Source organism: Balaenoptera physalus (genome assembly GCF_965194825.1).
Source record: "Balaenoptera physalus genome assembly, chromosome: 18".
In the NCBI taxonomy this organism is placed as follows: Eukaryota; Metazoa; Chordata; class Mammalia; order Artiodactyla; family Balaenopteridae; genus Balaenoptera; species Balaenoptera physalus.
In genome coordinates, this window is record NC_138899.1 from 81,327,072 (window position 1) to 81,352,803 (window position 25,732).

General features: G+C 42.2%; 1 protein-coding gene across 9 annotated transcripts in view; it reads left to right on the plus strand.

The window, feature by feature from the left end:
- Window positions 1-8,359: 8,359 nt before the first annotated feature.
- PSPC1 (paraspeckle component 1) overlaps window positions 8,360-25,732 on the plus strand; it is a 96,029-nt gene continuing 78,656 nt past the window's right edge. For 6 of the 9 annotated variants that reach the window (XM_082435125.1, XM_082435127.1, XM_082435128.1 and 3 more), the window contains exons 1-3: window positions 8,361-8,902; window positions 15,569-15,870; window positions 23,004-23,099. In XM_082435125.1, the coding sequence (XP_082291251.1) occupies window positions 8,543-8,902; window positions 15,569-15,870; window positions 23,004-23,099 (758 nt within the window). In that variant the 5' untranslated portion in view covers window positions 8,361-8,542. Of the gene's footprint in view, window positions 8,903-15,568; window positions 15,871-23,003; window positions 23,100-25,732 lie in introns of all 9 variants that reach the window. The other 3 variants (XM_082435123.1, XM_082435122.1, XM_082435121.1) reach the window with 2 other exon arrangements.

The window sequence follows — 25,732 nt, forward strand, 5'->3', positions numbered from 1 at the left end:
TTTCAGGAAACGATTCAGGTATCCTTAAATGCACAAATTCCCCTCAAGAAAGAAGGTAACTGGCAGTGCTGACAGGCTTTGGGGAGGCCCGTAGCTCTCAATCTTGGTTACATCAGGTGAGATCATCTAGGCACCATCGACAGGCGCAAGGCATGACCAAGAACCGCAGGCTTGCAGGCCAAGAGCTTCTTCCTGTATCAGTGCTGGGGTGGCCTGTGCTTTCACTCTCCGCAGATTCGTATTACATCCTTGAACTGAAAAATGACTGCATCTCTTTGTGTTCTTCCGCTAAATAGCTCCGATCAAAGTTTAAAAACTCTATGGTCCTGCCTCCTCCTCCTTCTGTGGGTGAAACTCTGCTTATCCGTAAGTCGCGGGCTTCCCTGGTGGCCCAGATTGTCACTCCCTTTGCAGAGAAGGACGTTGTCTGGTCAGGGCCTCCGAGTGCCGCCGCAAGGCGGTGCCGCGCCTGCTGTGGGCACGTGGAGGCTTTCACAGGGAAGGGTCCCCGCCCCAGGCTCCCGCGGGGTTCTCGGGGCGAGGGCGCACCCCACCCTGGAAGCCCCGGCCCTGATCCAGCCTCTGCGCCGCCGCCCATCGCGCAGATGGGGCTCCAGGAGCCGGGCCCAGGTGCATCACCCCTCCTCCTGGTGCCTCTCCTGGGGCGCAGGGCGCGGGCGCGGGCGCTCGCGCACAGACCGCGGGCCGAGCCCCGCCTGCGGGTGGTGGGAGTGGAGGAGGTGGGGACGCTTGGGGGGCGCCTGCGGGAGCCGGGAGAGAAGACGGGGCCCGTGCCTGCGGCCTTATCGAACTGACCTTAAAACAACTCCGGGGCGTCCCTGGCAGTGCAGCGGTTAAGAATCCACCTGCCAGTGCAGGGGACATGGGTTCGAGCCCTGGTCTGGGAAGATCCCACATGCCGCGGAGCAACTAAGCCCGTGCGCCACAGCTACTGAGCCTGCGCTCTGGAGTCTGCGAGCCACAACTACTGAGCCCACATGCCTAGAGCCCGTGCTCCGCAACAAGAGAAGCCACCGCAGTGAGAAGCCCGTGCGCCGCAACGAAGACCCAACGGCAGCCATAAATAAATAAATAAATCTATAAAAAATAAAAATAAAAACAACAACAAAAGCAAACCCAAAAGATCCTCCAAAACGGAAAAGCAATGAAACAAGAGGGAGGTCAGGGGGGAACAGAAGAGAATATCCAAGAACTGTGGAAGTGTAAATGCAGGTCATGGGAACACCAGAGGAAGAAGAAAGAAAGGAACAGGAGAAATATTTGAAACAATAATGACTGAGAATTTCCCAAATTAATGTCAGATACCAAACCACAGATCCATGAAGCTCAGAGAGCTCCAAGCAGGATAAACACAAAAACAAACTACACGTGGGCATGTCGTGTTCAAACGACAGAAAATTAAAGGAAAAAATCCTGAAAGAAGCCAGAGAAAGAAAACACCTTACCAATAGAGGAGCAAAGATTATAATTACATTTGACTTCTCCTCAGAAACAAGGCAAACAAGAGAGAGTGGAGTGAAATATTTAAAGTGTTGAGGAAAAAAAACACCATTGTAGAATTCTGTTCCCTGCAATCTTATCCTTCAAAAGCGAAGGAAAAATAAAGACTTTTTCAGACAAAGATAAATTGAGGGAATTTGTTGCTACTGGATCTGCTTTGTAAGAAATGTTGAAAGATGTGCTTTACAGAGAAAGAAAATAATATATGTCAGATACTCAGATTTATATAAAGAAACTAAGAGCACTGGAGAAGGAATGTGAATATAAAATAAAAACTTTTATTTTTCTTATTCTTAATTGATCTAACAGATAACTTTGTTCAAGATAATAATAGCAACAATATATTAAATTATACATATATATGCTTGTATATGGATGAAATGAATGACTGATATGATACAAGGGATGGGAGGGAGGAATCAGGATTATTTTACTATTACAAATTGCACTACCTGTGAAGTTATCAGTGTTATTTGAAAGTGGTCTTGGATTAGTTGTAAATAAATGTATATTGCAAACTCTAGGACAACCACTTAAAAAAGTAGAAAAATAACAAAAAAAAAAAAAGTAGAAAAATAAGTACAACTGATATGTTAAGAAGGAGAGAAAATGAAATTATAAAATGCATAGTTAAAACCACAAAAGGCAGAAAGTGTGGTCTACAAAAATAGGAACATGATACACCATAATGGAAAAGAATGAAAATGAATGTATTATATGTATAATTAAGTCACATTGCTGTACAGCAGTAATTAGCATAACATTGTGAATCAACTATACTTCAATTAAAAAATATAAATATAGGGCTTCCCTGGTGGCGCAGTGGTTGAGAATCTGCCTGCCAATGCAGGGGACACGGGTTCGGGCCCTGGTCTGGGAAGATCCCACATGCCGCAGAGCAACTAGGCCCATGAGCCACAACTACTGAGCCTGCGCGTCTAGAGCCTGTGCTCCGCAACAAGAGAGGCCACGATAGTGAGAGGCCCGCGCACCGTGATGAAGAGTGGCCCCCACTTGCCGCAACTAGAGAAAGCCCTCGTACAGAAACGAAGACCCAATGCAGCCAAAAATAAAAATAAATTAATAAAAAAAACTGCTAAAAAAAAATTATATATATATATATATATATATATATATATATATATATATATATAGGAACAAAGACCTAGGGCAACAAATGGAAAATGATAACAAATATGGTATATATTAATCAAACTATATCAGTAATCACTTTGAACATCATTGATCTAAGTGCACCAATTAAAAGACAGAGATTACCAATTAAAAGACAGGGTTGATCAAAAAACAAGACCCAATTCTATGTTGCGTATAAGAAACCCACTTTAAATATAAAGGCATAGGGACTTCCCTGGTGGTCCAGTGGTAGAGAATCTGCCTTACACTGCAGGGGACGTGGGTTTGATCCCTGGTCGGGGAACTAAGATCCCACATGCTGTGGAGCAACTAAGCCCATGCGCCACGACTACTGAGCTCGTGTGCCTCAACTAGAGAGTCTGCATGGTGCAAACTACAGAGCTCACGTGCTCTGGAGCCTGCACACTATAAGTAGAGATAAACCTGTGTGCCACAACAAAGAGCCCGTGCACCGCAAGGGAAGATCCCATATGCCTCAGTGAAGATCCCGTGTGCCGCAACTAAGACCAGATGCAGCTAAAAATAAAATAAAATAAATTAAAAAAAATAAATCTTTAAAAAAATGTATAAAGGCATATATAGATTAAAATAAATGGAGGGGGGAGATTTCCCTGGCGGTCCAATGGTTAAGACTCCATGCTGTCGGGGGCTTCCCTGGTGGCGCAGTGGTTGAGAATCTGCCTGCCAATGCAGGGGACACGGGTTCAAGCCCTGGTCTGGGAAGATCCCACATGCCGCGGAGCAACTAGGCCCGTGAGCCACAATTACTGAGCCTGCGCGTCTGGAGCCTGTGCTCTGCAACAAGGGAGGCCGCGATAATGAGAGGCCCGCACACCGCGATGAAGAGTGGCCCTCACTTGCCGCAACTAGAGAAAGCCCTCGCACAGAAACGAAGACCCAACACAGCCATAAATAAATTAAAAAAAAAAAAAAAAAAAAAGACTCCATGCTGTCAATGCAGGGGGCTCGGGTTCTATCCCTGGTCAGGGAACTAAGACCCCACAAGCCACGTGGTATGGCCAAAAAAAAAAAAAAAAAAAGTAAATGGATGATTGCAGGATACAAGGTTAATACACAAAAGTCAGTAATGTTTTTACACACCAGCAATGAACATGTGGAATTTGGAATTACAAACACAATACCACTTACATTGCCACCCAAAACAAATGAATACTTAGATATAAATGTAACAAATTATCTACAAGATCTATATGAGGAAAACTACAAATCTCTTATGAATGAAATCAAAGACTAACTAAATAAATGGAGAGATAGTCCATGTTCATGAGTAGGAAGACTCAATATTGTCAAGATGTCAGTTCTCCCTAACTTGATCCATAGATTCAATGGCATCCCAATCAAAATCCTAGCAAGTTATTTTGTCGATATGGACAAAAACCGATTCTTAAGTTTACGTGGAGAGGGAAAAGATTCAGAATAGTCAACACAATACTGAAGAAGAAAGTTGGAGGACTGATGCTACCTGACTACCAGACTTACCATAAAGTTACAGTAATCAAGACAGTGTGGCACTGGCAAAAGAAAAAGAGATCCATGGAACAGAATAGAGTCCAGAAATAGACCCTCACGGGTATAGATCAACTGATCTTTGACAAAGGAGCAAATGTAATACAATGGAGCAAAGATTGTCTTTTCAACAAATGGTGCTGGAATGACTGGACATCCATATGTAAAACACTGTATCTAGATACAAACCTTACATCCTTCAAAAAGTTAACTCAAAATGGACCACAGACCTAAATGTAAAATGTAGAACTATAAAATTCCTAGAAGAAAAACTGGAGAAAGTTTAGATGGCTTTTACTTTGGTGCTGACTTCTTAGATACGCCAAAGGCACAATCCGTGAAAGAAAGAATTGATAAGCTGAACTTCGTTAAAATTAAAAGCTTCCGTTCTGTGAAAGACAATGTCACAAGAATAAAAAGACAAGCCAAGACAAGCCATAGGTTGGGGGAAAATATTTGCCAAAGACACATCTGATAAAGGACTGTTATCTAAAATTTACAAAGAACTCTCACAATTCAACAATAAGAAAACACCTGGTTAAGAAATGGGCCAACGACCTTAACAGACACTTCAGCAAAGATGTAGATGGCAAATGAGCATATGAAAAGATGCTCCATGTTGTATGTTATCAGGGAAATGCAAACTCAAATAAAAATGATATACCACTGTACCCCTGCTAGAATGGCCAAAATCTGGAACACTGACAACACCAAATGCTGGAGGATATGGAGCAAAAGGAACTCTCACTCATTGCTGATGGGAACGCAAAATGGTGCAGCCACTTAGGAAGACACTTTGGCTGTTTCTCAAAAACCAAACCCTTACCATATGATCCAGCAATCTCGCTGCTAGTATTTACCCAGAGGATGGAAAAATTAAAAGTCCACACAAAAACCTGCACACAGATGTTGTTGTTGTTGTTGTTTATAATTTAATTAATTTATTTATTTTTGGCTGCATTGGGTCTTCGTTGCTGCGTGCGGGCTTTCTCTAGTTGCAGCGAGCAGGGGCTACTCTTTGTTGCAGTGCACGGGCTTCTCATTGCGGTGGCTTCTCTTGTTGCAGAGCACGGGCTCTAGGTGCGTGGGCTTCAGTAACTGTAGCACGCAGGCTCAGCAGTTGTGGCGCACGGGCTTAGTTGCTCCACGGCATGTGGGATCTTCCCAGACCAGGGCTCGAACCCGTGTCCCCTGCATTGTCAGGTGGATTCTTAACTACTGTGTCACCAGGGAAGCCCCAGACACAGATGTTTATGGCAGCTTTATTCATAATTGCCAGACTTGAAACAACCAAGTTGTCCTTCAGTAGGTGAATGGATAAATAAACTGTTGTACATCCAGACAGTGTAATATTATTTAACATTAGAAAGAAGTGATCTATAAGATCAGGAAAAGACATAGAATACTTTAAATGCATATTATTTAGTGAAAGAAGACAGACTGAAAAGGCTACATAGAAATGTTCTGGAAAGGCAAAGCTATGGAGACAGTGAAGAAATCAGGGTTTAACAGGGGTTGGATGGGGAGAGGGATGAATAAGTGGAGAACAGAGGAGATTTAAGGCAGTGGAAATACTATGTGGGATACTACAATGCTGGATACACATCATTATACATTTTTTCAGACCCACAGAGTCTGTACAACACCAAGAGTGACCCTAATGTAAACTCTTGACTCTGGGCGATGATGACGTGTCAGTGTAGGGTCAATAAATGTAACAAATGTCCCATGTGGTGGGGATGTTGATAGTGGGGAGACTGTGCAGGTGGAGGGCAGGGAATGCATGGGAAATCTCTGTACCGTCCCTTTAATTTTGCAGGGAACTGAAAACAGCTCCAAAAAATAAAGTCTTAGAAAAAAGATGATATTAATAGTACATACCTTAAAAGATTGTTGTGATGATTAGTAAGTGTAAAGCAATTAGAATAATTCCCAGCACATTTTGGTTTGTAACCACTGCGAGCGGGGTGTTACTGGCGTCTACTGGGTAGTAGCCAGTGATGCTGCTAAACATCTCCTCACAAAAAATGATTATTCGGTCCAAAATATCAACAGTGTTGAGGTTTAAAAAACCTGCTCCAATGCTTCTGAGGCACCCTGGTGTGGACGGTCTGACCTAGGGAATGAGTGTAGCAGAAGAGGAGAGGAGGACTTGGACCTGTGGTTCTCCAACGTTCTCAAGTGAAGATTCCCAGGAAAGACAGAGAGAGTAAGGAGTGGCCAGTGGCTGTGAGAATATCAGGGAACATCGTAGTGCAGAAGGTAGAATAGTGTTTCAAGAAGGTAGGAGGGAAGCGATCGATAATAGTACTTGTATTTATGATGCCAGATTATTTTCCAAAGACTATACTTTAATTCATTTAATAGGCACAATAACTCTGTAAAGAAGGTATTCTTCCCACATTACACATGAAAAAACTCAGGCCCAGATCTACAACATCAAATGCTGCTGAAAGATCTGTGATATGACTGCTGCATCTGGTCAAAGTGGAAGCTGTCTCCCATGGTGACATGAGAGGTTTCAGAGGGATGGAATGTGGGATAGACATCTGATCAGTGTGGCTGAAGAAGAAATCAAGGATGAGCAAATTGAGACAGAAAACAGACAACTCTTGTTTCCTTCCTTTCTTTCTTGACTAAAGAAATAGTAGCTAAAGGACAACATGTGGTGTAGAGAAGGTTTTTTCCTTTTCTTTCCTTTTTTTTTTTCCCCAAGATGAAAGTTTTATCAACAGTTTCTTTTGCTGATGGGAATAGTTCCTTCCGTACAGATCAAGTAACTAAGCACTTGGAAGGGGATTAGGTAACTGTAGAAGCAAAGAACTTGAAACCTGCCATCCAGTGGTTTGGCCTAAGAGGGGATTTTTGACCATTCATTCATTGTAACAGGAGGGAAGGCAGCGCATGTGGCTACATATGGAATTAGGTTGGTTGATTTGGTGCTGATAGAATGAGACAATTTTATTTACTGTGCCTTTTTTTTTTGAGAAATTAATAAATTTGACAATGTCAGCTGTGAGTGAGGTGGGGAGGATCTCAGTTCCCCAACCAGGGATTGAACCCGGGGCCACGGCAATGAAAGCGTGGAGTCCTAAGCACTGGTCTGCCAGGGAAGTCCCAAGATGTACTTCTATCTTCCCAAAAACTTCTCTGTATCTCTACTTAGTCAACCCCTCGCTACCTCCCAGCTCCTGGCAACCACTGATCTGTGTTCTGTAGCTAGTTTTCCAGAATGTCATATATTCGGTATGCAGCCTCTGAGTCACATTATTGCGTCTATCAGGAGTTTATTCCTTTTTATTGCTGAATATATTCTATTATATGAATGTACCACTGTTAGTCTATTCACCAGTTGGACATTTGGGTTGTTTCCAGTTTTCATTGATTACAAATAAAGCCCTATGAACATTTTCATGCAGGTTTTTGTGTGAACACAAGTTTTCATTTCAGTTGAACAGGAGAGGGATTGCTGTTCTAAAGTAAGCATTTGTTTAAGTTCGCGAGAAACTGCTGAACGGTTTTGTAAAGTGACTGTGAATTCATTTCTTTTTAATACTCAATGAAGACCTACCACGTGCCGGGAGCTGTACTGGGCAGAACTGAGTAGTTTGGCCGACCCAGATTATGGCTTGAAGATCTTAAAATATTTGCCATCTGGCGCTTTGCAGAAAACGTTTGATGACCCTGTCCTAGGGTGTGGTCCATAGGTGTTCACGGAGTCCTTCTCTGAGGTGAATAATCAACACCACAATCATGTTATAGAATTGGATTTTTCATTAGGAAATATAATAAAAACTTGCTCTTGAAAAGGGCAGAAATGTGTTTTTACTTGTTTCAATCACTGGGAAATACCTCGTTATTCAATGCTATGTATAAAATCTGCAAGTTTTCACTTTCTGCTGTCATTGAAAATTGAGCTGGGCATCTAAGAGAATGTGGATATTTCCCGAATCACTGCGTTTTCACACACTGCTGCAACTTCCAACATCACTGTTACCTACGGGGTTAGGGATCTGCCTTCCTCTCAGCCGTGGGAAGGCTGCAAACAGGGACGCGCGCAGAGCGGTGCGCATGCGCGCGCCACCAGGGCGCCGTGGGCGCAGCAGTACGCAGGCGCGTTGGCCCCGGCGCGGCTTCGGCGGAGGGGCGGGGCTTGTGCGGCGTCTCTCCTTCCCACCGCGGTTGTGGCGGCGCCATCTTGGGCGAGCGGCCGGGGCGTGAGTGCGGGCGGCGGGCTGGCGGCGTCCTCGAGCGCGTCCTTCCCGACCCCGGTTCTGTGCGCGGACATCGACACGCAGGTCGAGCTCTAGGCCGGGTCCTGGGGGGGGCACGCGCTGAGATGATGCTGAGAGGAAACCTGAAGCAAGTGCGCATCGAGAAGAACCCGGCGCGCCTCCGCGCTCTGGAGTCGGCGGCCGGCGAGGGCGAGCCGGCGGCCATGGCGCTCGCCCTTCCCGGCGAGCCGCCCGCGCCCGCCGTGCCCGCCGAGGACCGGCCGGCCGAGGAGGGCGGCTTCACCATCGACATCAAGAGCTTCCTCAAGCCGGGTGAGAAGACGTACACGCAGCGCTGCCGCCTCTTCGTGGGGAACCTGCCCACGGACATCACCGAGGACGACTTCAAGCGGCTGTTCGAGCGCTACGGCGAGCCCAGCGAGGTGTTCATCAACCGCGACCGCGGCTTCGGCTTCATCCGCCTGGTGAGGGGCGGCCGGGGGCGGGGCGCGGGGACCCGGGGACCGAGAGGTCGTCCCTCCCCTCCCCCCTCCTCCCCTCCCCCCTCCTCCCCCCTCCCCTCGTCCCCCCTCCCCTCGTCCCCCCTCTCCTCGCCTCCCCTCCCCTCGCCTCCCCTCCCCTCGCCTCCCCTCCCCTCGCCTCCCCTCCCCTCGCTTCCTCTCCCCTCGCTTCCCCTCCCCTCTCCTCCTCTCCCCTTGCCTCCCCTCGTCTCTCCTCCCCTCCCCTCGCCTCCCCTCCCTTCGCCTCGCCTCCCCTCCCCTCCCCTCGCCTCCCCTCCCCTCCCCTCGCCTCCCCTCCCCTCCCCTCGCCTCCCCTCCCCTCGCCTCGCCTCCCCTCCCCTCCCCTCCCCTCCCCTCCCCTCCCCTCCCCTCGCCTCCCCTCCCCTCCCCTCCCCTCGCCTCCCCTCCCCTCGCCTCCCCTCGCCTCCCCTCCCCTCCCCTCCCCTCCCCTCCCCTCCCCTCCCCTCCCCTCCCCTCGCCTCCCCTCCCCTCGCCTCCCCTCCCCTCCCCTCCCCTCCCCTCGCCTCCCCTCCCCTCCCCTCGCCTCCCCTCCCCTCCCCTCCCCTCGCCTCCCCTCCCCTCCCCTCCCCTCGCCTCCCCTCGCCTCCCCTCGCCTCGCCTCGCCTCGCCTCCCCTCGCCTCCCCTCCCCTCCCCTCCCCTCCCCTCCCCTCGCCTCCCCTCGCCTCCCCTCCCCTCGCCTCCTCTCCCCTCCCCTCCCCTCGCCTCCCCTCCCCTCCCCTCGCCTCCCCTCCCCTCGCCTCCCCTCGCCTCCCCTCCCCTCGCCTCCCCTCCCCTCGCCTCCCCTCCCCTCCCCTCGCCTCCCCTCGCCTCCCCTCCCCTCGCCTCCCCTCCCCTCGCTTCCCCTCCCCTCCTCTCCCCTCTCCTCCCCTCTCCTCCCCTCAGCGCGTGCCTCGTGTGAGGGTGCTTCCCACGAGGACTTACGCTATTTTATGTCTCGCTTATACATTGTGATACTAGAATAGCACATATTTTACCCCTTTTCAGTCTGAACCTTAATAGGTTTTCCGACATCATGCATAAACTGTGCCTCCCTAATTATCTTTAAAAGAAATTTGAGCAGTGAGTTTACACTTACAGGACAAAAGAGCTACTTTATTAGGTTTTTCTGTGTGCTTTGTGCTCGCAGTGTCGCTTACACAGCGTTAATGTAATTCGTGTTTAGATGGATTTTTTTTCCCCCAACAGAATATCTTTCTTAGAGGGAGGCCGTTTTATATAAATAAGTGGGTTTTGTGTCTGTTGTCTTTCTAGTTTGATCCTCAAATTTTATGTTCATTGCAGTTTCCCGAAGCTTTCTTTTTGGAACTTAAACTTTCAAAATCGAGTTCTCTCCGTGAGTAGACAAAGGCAAAATTTTAATATGTAGAGAAAACTGATTATAATTCAGTGACACTAGTGTTAGAACATTTGAAGATCTAAATGGCTTCAAGAGAAGGGTTAGACATTTTCTTAAAATTCAAGTTTAATAATTGGCATTTTGAACATAAAATTATAAGTATGTTTAATTATTCTTTGGACATTAGAGAAACAGCCTTTCACTTGCTAAAATTATTTTTAACGTAAATCCAAAATTTATCTTTTTTTTTTTTTTTTTTAATTAATAGCTACTTTATTTATTTATTTATTTATGGCTGTGTTGGGTCTTCGTTTCTGTGCGAGGGCTTTCTCTAGTTGTGGCAAGCGGGGGCCACTCTTCATTGCGGTGCGCGGGCCTTTCACTATCGCGGCCCTTCCCGTTGCGGGGCACAGGCTCCAGACGCGCAGGCTCAGTAGCTGTGGCTCACGGGCCTAGTCGCTCCGCGGCATGTGGGATCTTCCCGGACCAGGGCTCGAACCCGTGTCCCCTGCATTGGCAGGCAGACTGTCAACCACTGCGCCACCAGGGAAGCCCCAAAATTTATCTTAAAGGAAGTTAGGGTTTTAGACTTATACAATAACGTATTATAGGCAACTTTTAGTAAACTTTCCAGAAGGGTGTTATTTAACATTTTCACAATCTTTGGCCTCTGGCACCATCTTGTTCTATTTGAAGTCGACATTCTGGAGGAAGAATGGTAAGGCTGCATTTCCCTGTTTTGGAAGCCTTATACTTAAGCCAATAAACATTTCTTTTTTGATGTGGAAAAATCTTTTTCCTTCCTAATTTTAAAGCTACTAAAAATTCTTCCTCCCTCAGTGTGTCTGCACTGTCCAGTAGAATAGCCACTGGCCGTATGTGAGTGTTCAACACTTGCAATGTGGCTGTTGTGGCCGAGGAGTTGACTTTTAAATTTTATTTATTCTTAATTAATTAATTTTTTTTTTGTAATTTTTTTCTCAGTTTCCCCATTTTTATTTTTTATTTTTTTTCACACTGTATTTTTATTCTTAATTTAAATAGCCACATGTGGTTTGTGGCTACTATATTGGAAAATACAGGTCCTCGCTTTTCTTTTCTTTAAAAAAATTATGGGATTATGAAATGGGGAGGTGAGAAGGGCTGCTGTTGTCCGCTCCTTTGAGATATGCTCCTCTAGACTTCATCACCCTAAATTTTTGTGTAGGAATGTTAAAAATTTGTCAGTTGGAAATCAGAATTTAGTTTATGAGATTTACTTCATGGATAATTTTACTGTTTAATCCGAACTCTGTGTTTAACAGGTAGATTTAAGAGCTTTAAATATTTCTGAGTTATTATGTATTTTTTTCTACTTAGAAAAATCATAGTGCATACCTGATCTGAATATAAGTAATGGTATGGTGGCTATAGTGTGTACTGGTGGTGTAGTGGCTCTAAAATAGTGGTATAATTTGATCTGATTTGTGTTTTTAGGAATTCTTTTTACTTGTTCAGTAGTTAATGTTTAATTTATTTCTAGTTAATTGTAGTTTTCCAGTTAATTGATGAGGTGAGGCAACATTTTTGAGATGGTGTATGTAATGGTGGGGAAAAGAATTTAAGTGGCAGCTACTCGTGAGGTTCTAACCCAGATTGTGAGTCCATGGTACATGAGCGATGAGAAAGACTGTGTGTATTTTGGACACATTTTGTGGAATTTTAGACCCAGACTCTGCTTTTTAGGTTTTGGATGGTTACTGACAATTTAGATTGGATAAATTAACTGAAAAGTTGTAGTTCATTTTAAAGCAAGTTTACTGTAGCTAAAACTGTCATTAGTGTGACTGGAACTTGGTTTCTGCTTTTATTTTCCCCTACTTTTAGCTTTAGTAAACCAGATTTCTGGAGCAGTGATTCACAGAAGTGTGGTTGGTCCCCATCCAGTAACTTCAGATCTCTTCCTAGTGTAAGCAGAAGTCCACTTAAATTATTTTCCCTGCCATTCATGCTAGCAGTGCTGACCCTAAACCATCTCAAAAATTGTTCACTGGGAATTTGTTAGAAAAGCAAATTCTAGGGCCTCACCCTTGATCTACTGAATCAGAAGATTTGGGGTTGGGGCCCAGCAATTTTGAGATTTAACCACCCTTCGATGTTATTCTGATACTTGTTAAAGTTTGAGAACCATTGTTCTAATTAAAGAATTAAAATCAACTGAATTTACTTTTAGTCAGTCATTGGGGACTAAACCCCCTCCTCTAGCTTTTTTATGTTTAATTATGAAATGATATGTGCTTCTTATAGAACGTTCAAATATTAGAGGAGACGTAGCAGAGAATGTAATGGGCCTGCCCAGCATATACTTTGAAGTCATCTTTTATTTCAGGGACATTCTCTTAATTACAATTCTAACATTAGCAGATCTTCCCTACCTTAGTACATTTACTAAACATGATCACTGTTAAACATTGTGTAATTTTTCCATAAAAATCAAATTGTACCATACACATTTTATTGTGCTTTGAGTTTTTCATTTAATATAAACATCTTCAACATCTTTTCATGGCACTAGATTCTTTTTAATGACCACATTGTATTTCACAGTATGAATGTACTGCAGGCTACTTAAACAACTTTACTGAATGACCACAAGGATTTTTTCATTTTGCATCAGTGTATTTCCTTATACTTATTAACTTATTAGTACTCTTGCGGTGGGGAATTTTCACCATTAGTAAACAATGGGAGAAAAGATCATGTGCTTTGGAAAGAGCTGTTGGAAAGTGAAAGTGGAGCCAGTGGAAATCATTAGACCCTAGTTGAAGCAGTCTCTGTTTTGGGGTAGTCATGTAAGTTTCTTTTTGTTTGTTTTTTGTATTCCTTTCAGTTAAGAACCTGTAGTTTTACGTTTTATGAAGAGTGATGCAGGGATACCAGCTGGAAGGCTGTATTTATGGTGATGGAGGTTGTGAATTTTGTATAGATTGAAATCAGCATTTGTGTGTGATCTTGGACAAGTTACTTTGAACCTTTATAAGCCTGTTTCCCCATATGCGAAGTGAGGATAGTAACAAAACACACTTTACTAGATTGTTGGTAAGGATAATGAAAGATAGTGCACACACACGTGTGTGTATATGTATATATATGGGGGGAGGAATGAATGGCTGGCATGTAGTAACCACTTAATAAAAGTTATCTTATTGTCATCGGGAGCTATGAAGTAAAGAAATCTTTGATTCATTTCAAATACATAATTTTAATTGACTTTACAGTTACTTTGGTACACATTTGGAGCAGTGGTTCTCACATGGAGTGGTTTTGCTTCCCAGGGGACATTTGGCAATGTCTGGAGACATTTTTGGTGGTCAAACTGGGGGGTGGTTCTACTAGCGTAAACATCCTACAATGCACGGGACAGCCCTCCACAATAAGAACTCTCTTGCCCCTAATGCCACTAGTGCTGAGATTGGGGAACCCTGATGTAGAACCATTTAAAACCATAAAAAGTATAAACTTTGAAGATGGACTGTGGCATTGAAAATTCCTGACAGCATAAACATTTTATTTGGCCAGAAAGTATTAAAAATTGAATTTGTTGCCAACAGTAAAAAAGTACTTGATTTAACATAAAAATGGAGATTTCTTGCTCATCCTGAAAAAAAGAAGATACGTGACATTGTCACTATGTCTGACTGAATCTGAACAGGAGATGCCCTCTAGAAACACTTGACAGTTTTACAAAGTCCTCACCAGGCTCTCTCTATTCCCCTGCCCACAAACATACTATTATGAATAATTTCAGAGTATAGAAATGAACATTCATACACTCAATGCCTAGATTCTACAATTAAATTTTGCTGTGTTTTTTTTCACATATCTCTTTATCTCTTATCTCCATCCATCCATCAGTCCATGAATCTTAAACACTTCAGCATGCTTATCATTAACTAGAGTCCAATATTGTTTTTTAAGGTATTTGAAATCTACATATAATGAAATGCACAAATTTTAACTGTATGGTTTCATGATTTTAGATCAAGATGTTATCATCACCCCATGAAATTTCCTCACGTTTCTTCCCATTCGCAGTTATATGTATGACAGCATTTTAATTCAAGACTCTATTCCTAAAATCTGCCTCTCAGAGTTGCTGGATTACCTGACATCTTAGCTGCAAAGGACATATCCCTTGTTAGATATTCGTGAAATGTTTGCTGGTACTACTACTACTGTTACTAAGTTAAGAGTAATAAACAAAATGGCCATTTTGAATATCTATAAAAAGGTTAGGTTCATTTGTCTTTGTAAAATTAGTTCTGTAGGTAGATTTTTGCTTAAGTGCAGTAATTTAAAACTGTTGTGAACATTTTAGGGATTGAATAAAAAGCTATTGTGACCTTAAGACTTTTCATAAGAAAGTACATTTGTACTTTTCTCACAAATGCATATAAAGCCTCTTTCAGTTTTTGCAGGGAAGTTTTCACAGCACAAAAAGAACATACTTGTAGTAAGTTAACTAGTTTGTTGTTTTAGATGCCTATGTTTTATACCAACTTTGAATTCTTCAAGAAGGAAGTTCTCTTGTAGTTTCAGCAATGAACATATTTTCTAGTTTATAATAAGTGTATGTGCACTTTTCTGTATAATGGATAGAACTCTTTTTTTGGGAGAGAACCCTTACAGCCCATGAATGTGTGTTTGCTTCTCTCACTGTAGTGGTGAGAAATGTGTGGCCCATGAAAGTATTTCAGAAGAGGTGATTAATAACACCTGATAGTAGTTTTTTACAGATAATATAAAAGAGAAATGGAAATAAAAATGGAAGGGGATTTGTCTGGCATTGGAGAGGTGGTATGCTTTATTAAGATACAAATATCAGAACCATGGAGTGTATAGAGAATTAATATATTTTCAGTAATAGTTTCTAGTAACTGGTAATCGGTCTCAAAAAGCAATTATGTGTTTCTTTTAATACATGTAGGAGATTTATCAAAGATACTACTTTGAATATTTAATAGCTGGTAATTTGTTTATGAGTAGATCATCTTTAAGTGATGACTTTTTACACGACATTGAGGTTGGAACTTTCTACTTAAAATGTTGAAAATTAATTATCTTTAAAATATTAATAAAATGCATGTGATACCATCATTGAAAGACACAAAAACAAAATGACCTTATCAGTCATTTTCTAAAGCTGCCCAGCTCTCCTCCCTAGAAACAAACCACTATTTAAAATTTTTTGTTACTGTAATTTTTAAAAGGTGATTTTTTTCTTCCTAAAAAGGAGTCCAGAACACTGGCTGAAATTGCAAAAGCAGAGCTGGATGGCACCATTTTGAAGAGTAGACCTCTCCGAATTCGTTTTGCTACACATGGAGCAGCCTTAACTGTCAAGAACCTCTCTCCGGTTGTCTCCAATGAGCTTCTAGAGCAAGCATTTTCCCAGTTTGGTCCAGTAGAGAAAGCTGTGGTTGTCGTGGATGACCGTGGTAGAGCTACGGGAAAAGGCTTTGTGGAATTCGCAGCAAAACCTCCTGCACGAAAGGCTCTGGAGAGATGTGGTGATGGGGCATTCTTGCTAACAACGTGAGTTTAAACGTCTTGTCATTCTTCTCTACAGTTACACATGGGCTTCTCTCTGTTCTCACTTCTTTATTTGTAGTGCATTCTGTATGTTGCCTTGGCATGTGGTAAGTAGGTGTTGAGTAAGTACTCAGTGAATACAAATAGGGTATATTTATGTACCGTCAGGAGTCATACTTTATTCAGACTTCAGTGTACTGATCCATTCTACATGAATCTCAGGAATGTTTTGTATTACAATTTTTGTTCAACTTACTGAACGTCTATTGTGTGCAAAGCAAAATGTTACGTTTAATGAATGAATGACATTTTAATCAACTTTGAAGTATAATTTACATGTGTTAAAATGCACCCAATTTTGCATGTAGAGCTCAGTGAGTTTTTAAAAATGTATGTATGTAGTCATGTAACCTACTACCACAGTCAAGATATAGAACATTTCCAGCATCCAACAAAAGTTCCTTTGTGTCCTTTTGCAGTGACTCCCCACCTCTTATCCCTGCCTAGAGCATCTTATCCCTGCCTAGACCGCTCTTGATCTTTTTGTTATTATAAATTAGTTTTGTCTTTTCTTGTATTTCATAGAAATGAAATTAAATAGTGTGTATTCTTTCATGTCTGATTTGTTTTGCTTAGCATGTTTATGAGATTTCATCCATATCACTGTATCAGTATTTTGTTCCTTTTTATGGCTGAGTTACAACTTTGTCCGGTGACCTGTGGGTGGATGTTCAGGTTGCTTCCAACTACTGGCCATTGTGAATAAAGCTGTTATGAACATTTGTGTACAAAGCTTCTTGTGAACATTATGCTTTCATGTGGCTTGGGTAATACTTAGGAGTAAATGACCATATGTTCAGCTTTATAGGAAACTGCCAAAGTGTTTTCCAAAATGTTTGTACCATTTTACATTCCCACCAGCAATGAATGAGAGAGTTCTAGTTGATCATGTCCTCACCAGCACTTCGTATTTTCAGCCTTTTAGATATTCTAGTGAGTGTAGTGGTGTCTCATTGTGGTTTAAGTTTTATTTTCCTAATGACCAATGATGAGCATCTTTTCATGTGCTTTTTGGCTATTTTTGTGTGTTTTGTGAAATGTCTGTTGACATTTTTTGCCTGTTTTTTAATTGACTTGTTTGTCTTACATTATTAACAAATCTGGGTACAGGTCTGTATTAAGACTATTTCTCCCAGTCTGTGGTTTGCTTTTTAATTTTTTAAATAGTGTTTTTCAAAGGCAGAAGTTTTTATATTTTGTGAAGTCCAGTTTATTAATTTATTTTCTTTCATGCTTTGTTCTTTTTGAATCCTTGTATGATATCTTTGCCTTTCCTCAGGTAGCAAAGCTTTCTCATGTTTTCTGGAGAAATTTTATAGCTTTTTATTTAAACCTGTGATTCGTATTGAGTATGATGGGAGGTAACAGTTTATTTATTTGTCATAGATATCTGGGTGTTCTGGCACTATTAATTGAAAAGATTATGATTTCCCCTTTGTTACCTTTTACCTTTATCAAAAAACTGGAAAAAAAATCTGTACTCTTTTCTGTTTAATTGATCAGTATGTCTATTACACCAGTACTGTACTTTCTTAATTACCTTATTCTAAGCTTTGAAGTCAGATAGTATCATCCAACTTCATTCTTTTTGCACAATTGTTCTGGTTATTATCATTTCTTTGTATATCCTTACTGGTTTTAAAATCAGCTTGTCAATTAAAAAAAATTCTGCTGGGCCTTTTTTTTTTTTTAAACATCTTTATTGGAGTATAATTGCTTTACAATGGTGTGTTAGTTTCTGTTTATAATCTGCTGGGCTTTTGATTGGAATTGCTTTGAGTTTACAGATCATTCTGGGGAACATTAACATCTTCTATCAACCTTTACCAATCCACGAATGTGATGTATCTCTCCATTTACTTAAAAATATTTTAAAGTAATTATGATGGTCATTAAACCTGTTGCCATATTAACATGTCTTTCCTTTCAGTTTGCCCACAAGAAAGCTCTGGATATGCATTCTTACTTAGTCTTCAGACTGAATTTGGTGTAAAAGTTCCTTAGTTGATTACTGAATTGATTTCTTTTATCTGATACTGTGCCCACCTCTGGCACTTGTGCTGTTGATTGGGATCATTCAAATATTTTAGGATTTGGGGAATTGGATACAAAGACAATGTAAAAAAAATTGTTTCCTGGCCACAAGGAGCTTCGTTTGGTGATTTGTAAAGCATTTTTCAGTTTGTTTTTGACAGTTAAGCATTTGTGCTAAAACTGTTTTATAGCAGATGTAGCATGAATTACAGCTCTGCCAACTTGTTCTCTCAGAGACTTGGGTCTTGTTCCCTTTCCTTAGAGGTGCTCTCTCTCCAGATCATCACAGGCCTTGCTCTTGCATTTTATTCACATTTCGCTAAGATGTTATCTCCTCAGGGAAGCTGACTGTTTTATCTTAAAATAGCCTGATGCTTTACTCTCCGATTTATTTTTCTTCATAGCACTTAGTGTTAACTTGCATGTCTTTCTCTGCGGTAGAATATAAGCTCCACTAGGGCAGGGACTTTGTCTGGCCTATAATCCTAACATTTGTATTCTGATATTTCTTGGCCACGTAGTAAGCTTGTAATAGTTACTTAAAGAGTGAAGGAAGGCAAGGACTAAAGCAGTAGGCAAGGTGTGTGGTTAGTATGTTTTTTCCACTGCAGGCTTTGATTAATTGCTGTTTTTTAAAGTCATAGCCAGGCATTGGTAAATATTTAACTGTTTCTTACAGGTAGCTTTTAGAATAATTTATAAACAATTTTGAGGGAATGGGCAAGGTGTTGAACATTTTATGTGTCTTATTTCATGGATTTCCAGAACAACACTGGTTATTATTTGTTCCATTTTTCAGGTGAGAAAATTGGCCCAGAGATGTTAAGTAATTTGCTTAAGATTGCACAGCAAATAAATGGTGGAGTTTAGTCTGATGCCAAATCCCTTGCTTCTTTTTTTTTTTTTAAGTAAATTTATTTATTTATGGCTGCATTGGGTTTTCGTTGCGGTGCATGGGCTTTCTTTAGTTGCGGGGAGCGGGGGCTACTCTTCATTGTGGTGCGCGGGCTTCTCTTTGCTGTGGCTTCTCTAATTGCAGAGCAGAGGCTCTAGGCGCGTGGGCTCAGTAGTTGTGGCACACAGGCCTAGTTGCTATGCGGCATGTGGGATCTTATCTTCAGGACCATGGATCAAACCCACGTTCCCTGCGTCGGCAGGCGGATTCGTAACCACTGTGCCGCCAGGGAAGTCTCTCCCTTGCTTTTTTTAAAATTTTATTTATTTATTTATTTATTTATGGCTGTGTTGGGTCTTCGTTTCTGTGCGAGGGCTTTCCCTAGTTGCGGCAAGTGGGGGCCACTCTTCATTGCGGTGCACGGGCCTCTCATTATCGCGGCCTCTCTTGTTGCGGAGCACAGGCTCCAGACGCGCAGGCTCAGTAATTGTGGCTCACGGGCCTAGTTGCTCCGCGGCATGTGGGATCTTCCCAGACCAGGGCTCAAACCCGTGTCCCCTGCATTGGCAGGCAGATTCTCAACCACTGCGCCACCAGGGAAGCCCTCCCTTGCTTCTTATACTGTGCTGCAGGTGGAGTGGTTTCTTCTTTCTGTAGACTCTCCTTGCTCAGGTCCTTTGTTGTTAAACATTCTCATGGAGCTCGGGATGCTCTTCTCCCTGCTGTTCGAATAGTTGCTCTCAGCTGAAGTGTCGCTTTATGGAGAGGATTTTCTGGACTGCGTTATCTAAAGTGGCCCCTCTGTTATTCTTTCTGACAGCATCGTTTTTTCTTCTTAGGTCTTAAAATGGTTCTTTTGTTTACTCATTTTTTTGGAGGCGGTGGGTCTCTGAGAAGACTTTCAGGGATTGTTTATCATTGTATCCCTAGCCCCAACTGCAGTCTTGGTACCTGTTAGGTAATCAAATATTTACTGATGGACTGACTGTATCTCAGATATCTGAGGTAATACAAGTGATTTATAGGAGTGGTATCATAGGGATTTAGTTTCTAAATGTAGACATCTTGTGTAATCAAGATTTTTCTTGAAAATACCTTTAAATTGTCATAAAATGTTGTATACTACACATGGCTTTAGGTAAATGGCCTTGTACACAGTATATATAATGATTACCACACAGTATGCAAAAGTATGTGTAAATTATATATCTGTGCTGTTTTGAAATTACAAAAGAGGCAGAAAAATAGAAAAAAGGGGAAATTAAAAAGCTTCACCTATGATAATAAAGGTATGTCCACATCTTTAAACATTAGAATCACACCTAGAGCAGCAGAGGTGCTCATGCCTGGAGCTCGCAGGAATTGAGGAGGCATAATGATAGGTGCTCACTTTTCAAATTTTTTTCCCTTTCCCTTTTTTTTTTGTTTGTTTGTTTTTTTAAAGGTCATTGCAGGTTAACTTAAATGAAGATATAGTGGTCTGTTCTTACTGTTTTCCAACTGATACCCTAAAGATGATGTTGGAGTTGCTTCCTTAGAAGGAGGAAAAAGTGTCTTGTTTTTTTTTTTTTTTAATAAGATATGTGAGGTACATCCTTAACTTTTTTTTTTTTAAATTTTATTTATTTATTTATTTATGGCTGTGTTAGGTCTTCATTTCTGTGTGAGGGCTTTCTCTAGTTGCGGCAAGTGGGGGCCACTCTTCATCGCGGTGCGTGTGCCTCTCACCATCGTGGCCTCTTGTTGCGGAGCACAGGCTCTAGACGCGCAGGCTCAGTAGTTGTGGCTCACGGGCCCAGTTGCTCCGCGGCACGTGGGATCCTCCCAGACCAGGGCTTGAACCCGTGTCCCCTGCATTGGCAGGCAGATTCTCAACCACTGCGCCACCAGGGAAGCCCCAAAAGTGTCTTGTTTTAATTTCAGTTTAGAGAAAGATATTTTCCCTTTAAAACAATCCTTTAATGTTAATATAAATGTTATCTACATTCACTGATTGTTAGCATTTTGTCATAGTTTTTTCACTATATGTACAAATTTGTTTTTTTCTTTGCTAATTTATTTAAGAGTCAGCAGTGGATAACATACTTGACCCCTGATTACAGTACTTGGCATGTATCTTCTATGAATAAAGCCACAATATAATTGTCACACTGAGGAAACAATGTTTATCCAATATTGTTATTTAATATTGAATATTAAAATTTAATTTTACTTGAATATTATGTTTTCCCATTGCCTAGTAATGTGTTTTATAACTTATTTTTTGCAATCAAAAATCACACATTGAATTTATTTACGTCTATTATTTCCTTTTATCTGTTTTAGCTCCCCAAATGACAAAAATCTCAGTGTTATGACATTGGCATTATTATTATTTTTTAAATTTTATTTATTTATTTTTGGCTGTGTTGGGTCTTCGTTGCTGCCTGCAGGCTTTCTCTAGTTGCGACGAGTGGGGGCTACTGTTCGTTGTGGTGCGCAGGCTTCTCATTGTGGTGGCTTCTTTTGTTGTGGAGCACAGGTTCTAGGCGTGTGGACTTCAGTAGTTGTGGCACGTGGACTCAGTAGTTGTGGCATGCGGGCTCAGTAGTTGTGACTCACAGGCTCAGTAGTTGGGGTGCAAGGGCCTAGTTGCTCCGTGGCACGTGGGATCTTCCCAGACCGGGGCTCGAACCTGTGTCCCCTGCATTGGTAGGTGGATTCTTAACCACTGTGTCACTGGGGAAGCCCCAGCACATTTTCCTCTTGAGGTCTCTTCTGAGTTTTCTCTAGGGTGGTGGTGGCCTTGTGGTGTTGAAGTGGAGGGTGCAGGTTTCTGTCGTTGCTGGCCTCGGTTCAGGTGTAGTTCTTACTTGGCTCTATTACTCTTGGAATGTTTGTGGCCCTGCCACGGCTTCCATTGGTTAAGTGATCCATGTAGTGCATCTTCTTCATTTTGTCCCTGGGCCCCTTTGGGTCCTCATAGAGTACTAGGTCCTCCTGTGGGCTGGGTGGGCTCAGGAATTCTTGACTCCTTTCTCACACCTCACTGGGTTGTGTGTACTCTTGGAGGCTGTGTTTACTTATTCTTTATTATGTTTCTGTTTTTACATGTTGGACACGAGGTCTCACCCTGGAGAATGAGGCCTGTGAGTCCCTTTTCTTTCGGGTTCCCACGCATTTTATCTGAGGTTTCTAATCTCCTTGTCTTCATCACCCCAAGGTATTCCACATCTGCTTCTAATTCATTTTCTCTCTAAAATGTCTTCATTAGCCCAGGAATAACTTTATAAATAACTGTTTTATATCTTTCCTTTCCCTACAGTGGAGGATTTAGTCTCTTAATCTCTGGACCTTTATTTGTAAAGGGAAGCATTCTGAACCTCGAAAGCCCCTTCACCTCTCTAGCTCCTCTGTTAACACCTCAGAAATTAACCATGACTTTTTTCTCTTTGAAGCATCTCTGTTCAGAAGACAGTATAAATAGATTTTAGTCTGTTTGCATGGTGAGAGACTGGTAGCAAGGAAAATTTTAATATCAGTATATCATGTACTCCAGTTACTTCTCTTGTCTTTCCTCAGTGAGCTTTCCCTTCCTTTGGAAAACAATAAAGGAGGGTTTCCAGGTCAGATCTGTCATCATCCACTCTTCTTGTCCCCCCACCCCATTTCCTCCTTGAATGTGTTGCTTCTGGCCCCCCCTCTTTCCCTTTTTCTTGGCTGATAATCTTTTAGGTCTCATTTTAGGTTTTAGAAAGACTTTTCCTTACAAGACCGGTTGGACACAGAGGGAGGCTGGCAGGTGGGCGGTGGTGGGAATTTGAGGCGATGGGATGGGGGGATGAGGACGACACACACAGGATGAGAGTCGGGTACTCGCTCCTCTGCATTGTGCTTTGTAAAAGTTAACTGCGGTGCTCATGCATCTTCATGGTTGATGTATTTTTCTGTCACCTTGAATAGACTCCATGCTCTAAAAATAAGCACTCATCTTTGACTTGGACATTCACCTGTGTCTGTGCAGCCAATGTTGTTGACCGATTTGAGACATTTTTCTCAGGAAAGAAATTTTCCAAGTATGTATCTTGGAGTTAGTATAAAAGATTTCCAGGAGGACGTTAATTCTTGATACTGTGTTAATTCTTATTAATGCTTTTTGCCTGTCCAGGACCCCTCGTCCGGTCATTGTGGAGCCCATGGAGCAGTTTGATGATGAAGATGGCTTGCCAGAGAAGCTAATGCAGAAAACTCAGCAGTATCATAAGTAAGATTTTACTAATAAAGATAATTTAGATATGTGCTCTCAAGGGTATTTATTACTTCACATTTGTAATTGAGTATTGTTGGATTGTAAGGTGTGCTGTTTAGTCATACAGTCTGGTTAATAGAGTGGGCTGGTCTACATGGAATGCTAGTTTTCTTGTGTATATTGGTAAAATGTTAACTTGACTTTGAAGTCTCAACTTTTACAACTGGGGCATGGATGGGGTAGGTAAGAGGATACTGTCAGTAGTATTTATGCCAGAGAAACAATGAATTTTTTTTTTATATTTATTTGGTTGCACCGGCTCTTAGTTGTGGCAGGTGGGCTCCTTAGTTGCGGCTCATGGGCTCTTTTAGTTGTGGCTCGGCAGCTCCTTAGTTGCAGCATGTGGGATCTTTAGTTGTGGCAGGCGGGCTCCTTAGTTGCGGCTCGCTAGCTCCTTAGTTACGTCACGTGGGCTCCTTAGTTGCAGCATGTGAACTCTTAGTTGCGGCATGTGGGATCCAGTTCCCTGACCAGGGATTGGACCCGGGCCCCCAGCATTGGGAGCACGGAGTCTTATCCATTGCACCACCGGGGAAGCCCCAACAAAGAATTTTAGATATGAAAATTTCTGTATTTAGTATGCTTCAGGTGTATTATGAATTAAGAGTTAGGAGACTTTTTGAAATATTTATTTATTTATTTATTTATTTATGGCTGCTTGGGTCTTAGTAGCGGCACGTGGGGTCTTTCGTTGCGGTGCGCAGGCTTCTTTATAGTTGTGGTGCCCAGGCTCCAGAGCCCATGGGCTCCAGAGTGTGTGGGCTCTCTAGTTGCGGCACGCAGGCTCTCTAGTTGTGGCACGTGGGCTTCTTGCCCCGCGGCATGTGGAAGCCTAGTTCCCTGACCACGGATCGAACCGGCGTCCCCTGCACTGCAAGGTGGAGTCTTAACCACTGGACCACCAGGGAAGTGCCATGAGTTAGGAGACTTTTCGGCAGGGGTGGAGTGGAGAAGGTTCTAGTTAAATAACTTGGCAAAGAGTAAGAATTTTCTTAAAGATGAAAAAGAAAAATAGCCTGTTTTCAAAATGTTATATGTTATTCTTTTCCAATTACTTTTCACTCAGTGTGATTCAGATGTTTTTGCATAAGTTGCCTGTATGAATATGTTGTATTGTTCTTAACCAGTCACTCGTTTATTATAGTAAATAAAACTGTAATGGACTTCCCTGGCGGTCTAGTGGTTAAGACTCCATGCTTCCAAAGCAGGAGGTGTGGGTTTGATCATCTCTGGTTGGGGAACTAAGATCCCACATGCTGCATGGAGCGGCCAAAAAGAAAAAAACAAAAAACCTGTAATATTTGCATGCATGAGTTCAACAAATATTGCAATGCCTTTGTGCTAGGCACTGTTCTTGGTGCTGCCAGTGCAACTTAGAACTGTTTTTGCCCTCACAATGCTTACGTTTCTAGTGGCGGGGCTATACAATAATTAATGAACCAAAGATTATAAAACATATTAAGTAATGAGAAATACCATTTAAAACCAAGAAAGTGAGGTATGATGGCTTAGATCAAAGGGTATGCATATTTAACTGTGATTAATACTGCCAGATGGTTCTCCCCAAATATTATACCAGTTTATACTTATGGGTGTATGTATAAAAGTATTTTTCTTCATCCTGACAGAAGATGGATGTTATGATTTTAAGATTTGATAGTTGAGGCTCAAAATGACATTTTATGCATGTTTTCATTAGCATTCTTTGATTTTAGTGCAGATGGATGTTTTTCCTTGTAGTTGATTTAAATGACAAATATGGGTGCCTATTATTATTTTTTACATAAATTTATTTACTTATCTTTGGCTGCGTTGGTTCTTTGTTGCTGCACACGGGCTTTCTCTAGTTGCGGCGAGCGGGGGCTGCTCTTCGTTGCAGTGTGCAGGCTTCCATGGTGGTGGCTTCTCTTGTTGCAGAGCACGGGCTCTAGGCATGTGGGCTTCAGTAGCTGTGGCTTGCAGGCTCTAGAGCGCAGGCTCAGTAGCTGTGGTGCACGGGTTTAGTTGCTCCATGGCACGTGGGGTCTTCCTGGACCAGGGCTCGATCCCATGTTCCCTGCATTGGCAGGAGGATTCTTCACCACTGTGCCACCAGGGAAGTCCCACAGCTGTTTCTTGTTACTACATTTTCCCCTCTGTGACCACTTCTCCCTTTATCTCCCAACTTTGTCCCATCCACCATCTTCCCCTCCCCACCCCAAAATAAAAGTTAAAATTTGTGATTGCAAGCCATCTGTACTTTTATTGATGAGTGAGAATTGTGTTCTTATCAGTACTTTTGAATAACTGAAGAATTTCTTTGACTGTCAGGTACATTCACAGGTCTTAAATTTTTTCGGTCATTTATTCATTCATTCAAAGAAATAAATACTAAATGTGTACAATGTGCTAGATATGTGCTAGGAACTTAGTTACAGTGGTTAACAGAAATTTCATGTACTCAATGAGTTTATAGTCTAGCAAAGCAAACAAGTATTAAGCCAACTGTAGTAAATTAGGCCTGTAGTTTTTGGCCTAGCCAATGAACCTGGTACATAACACTCAGTTAACTATCTGCTTGTATTACCATCCCTAAACGTTATACTTTT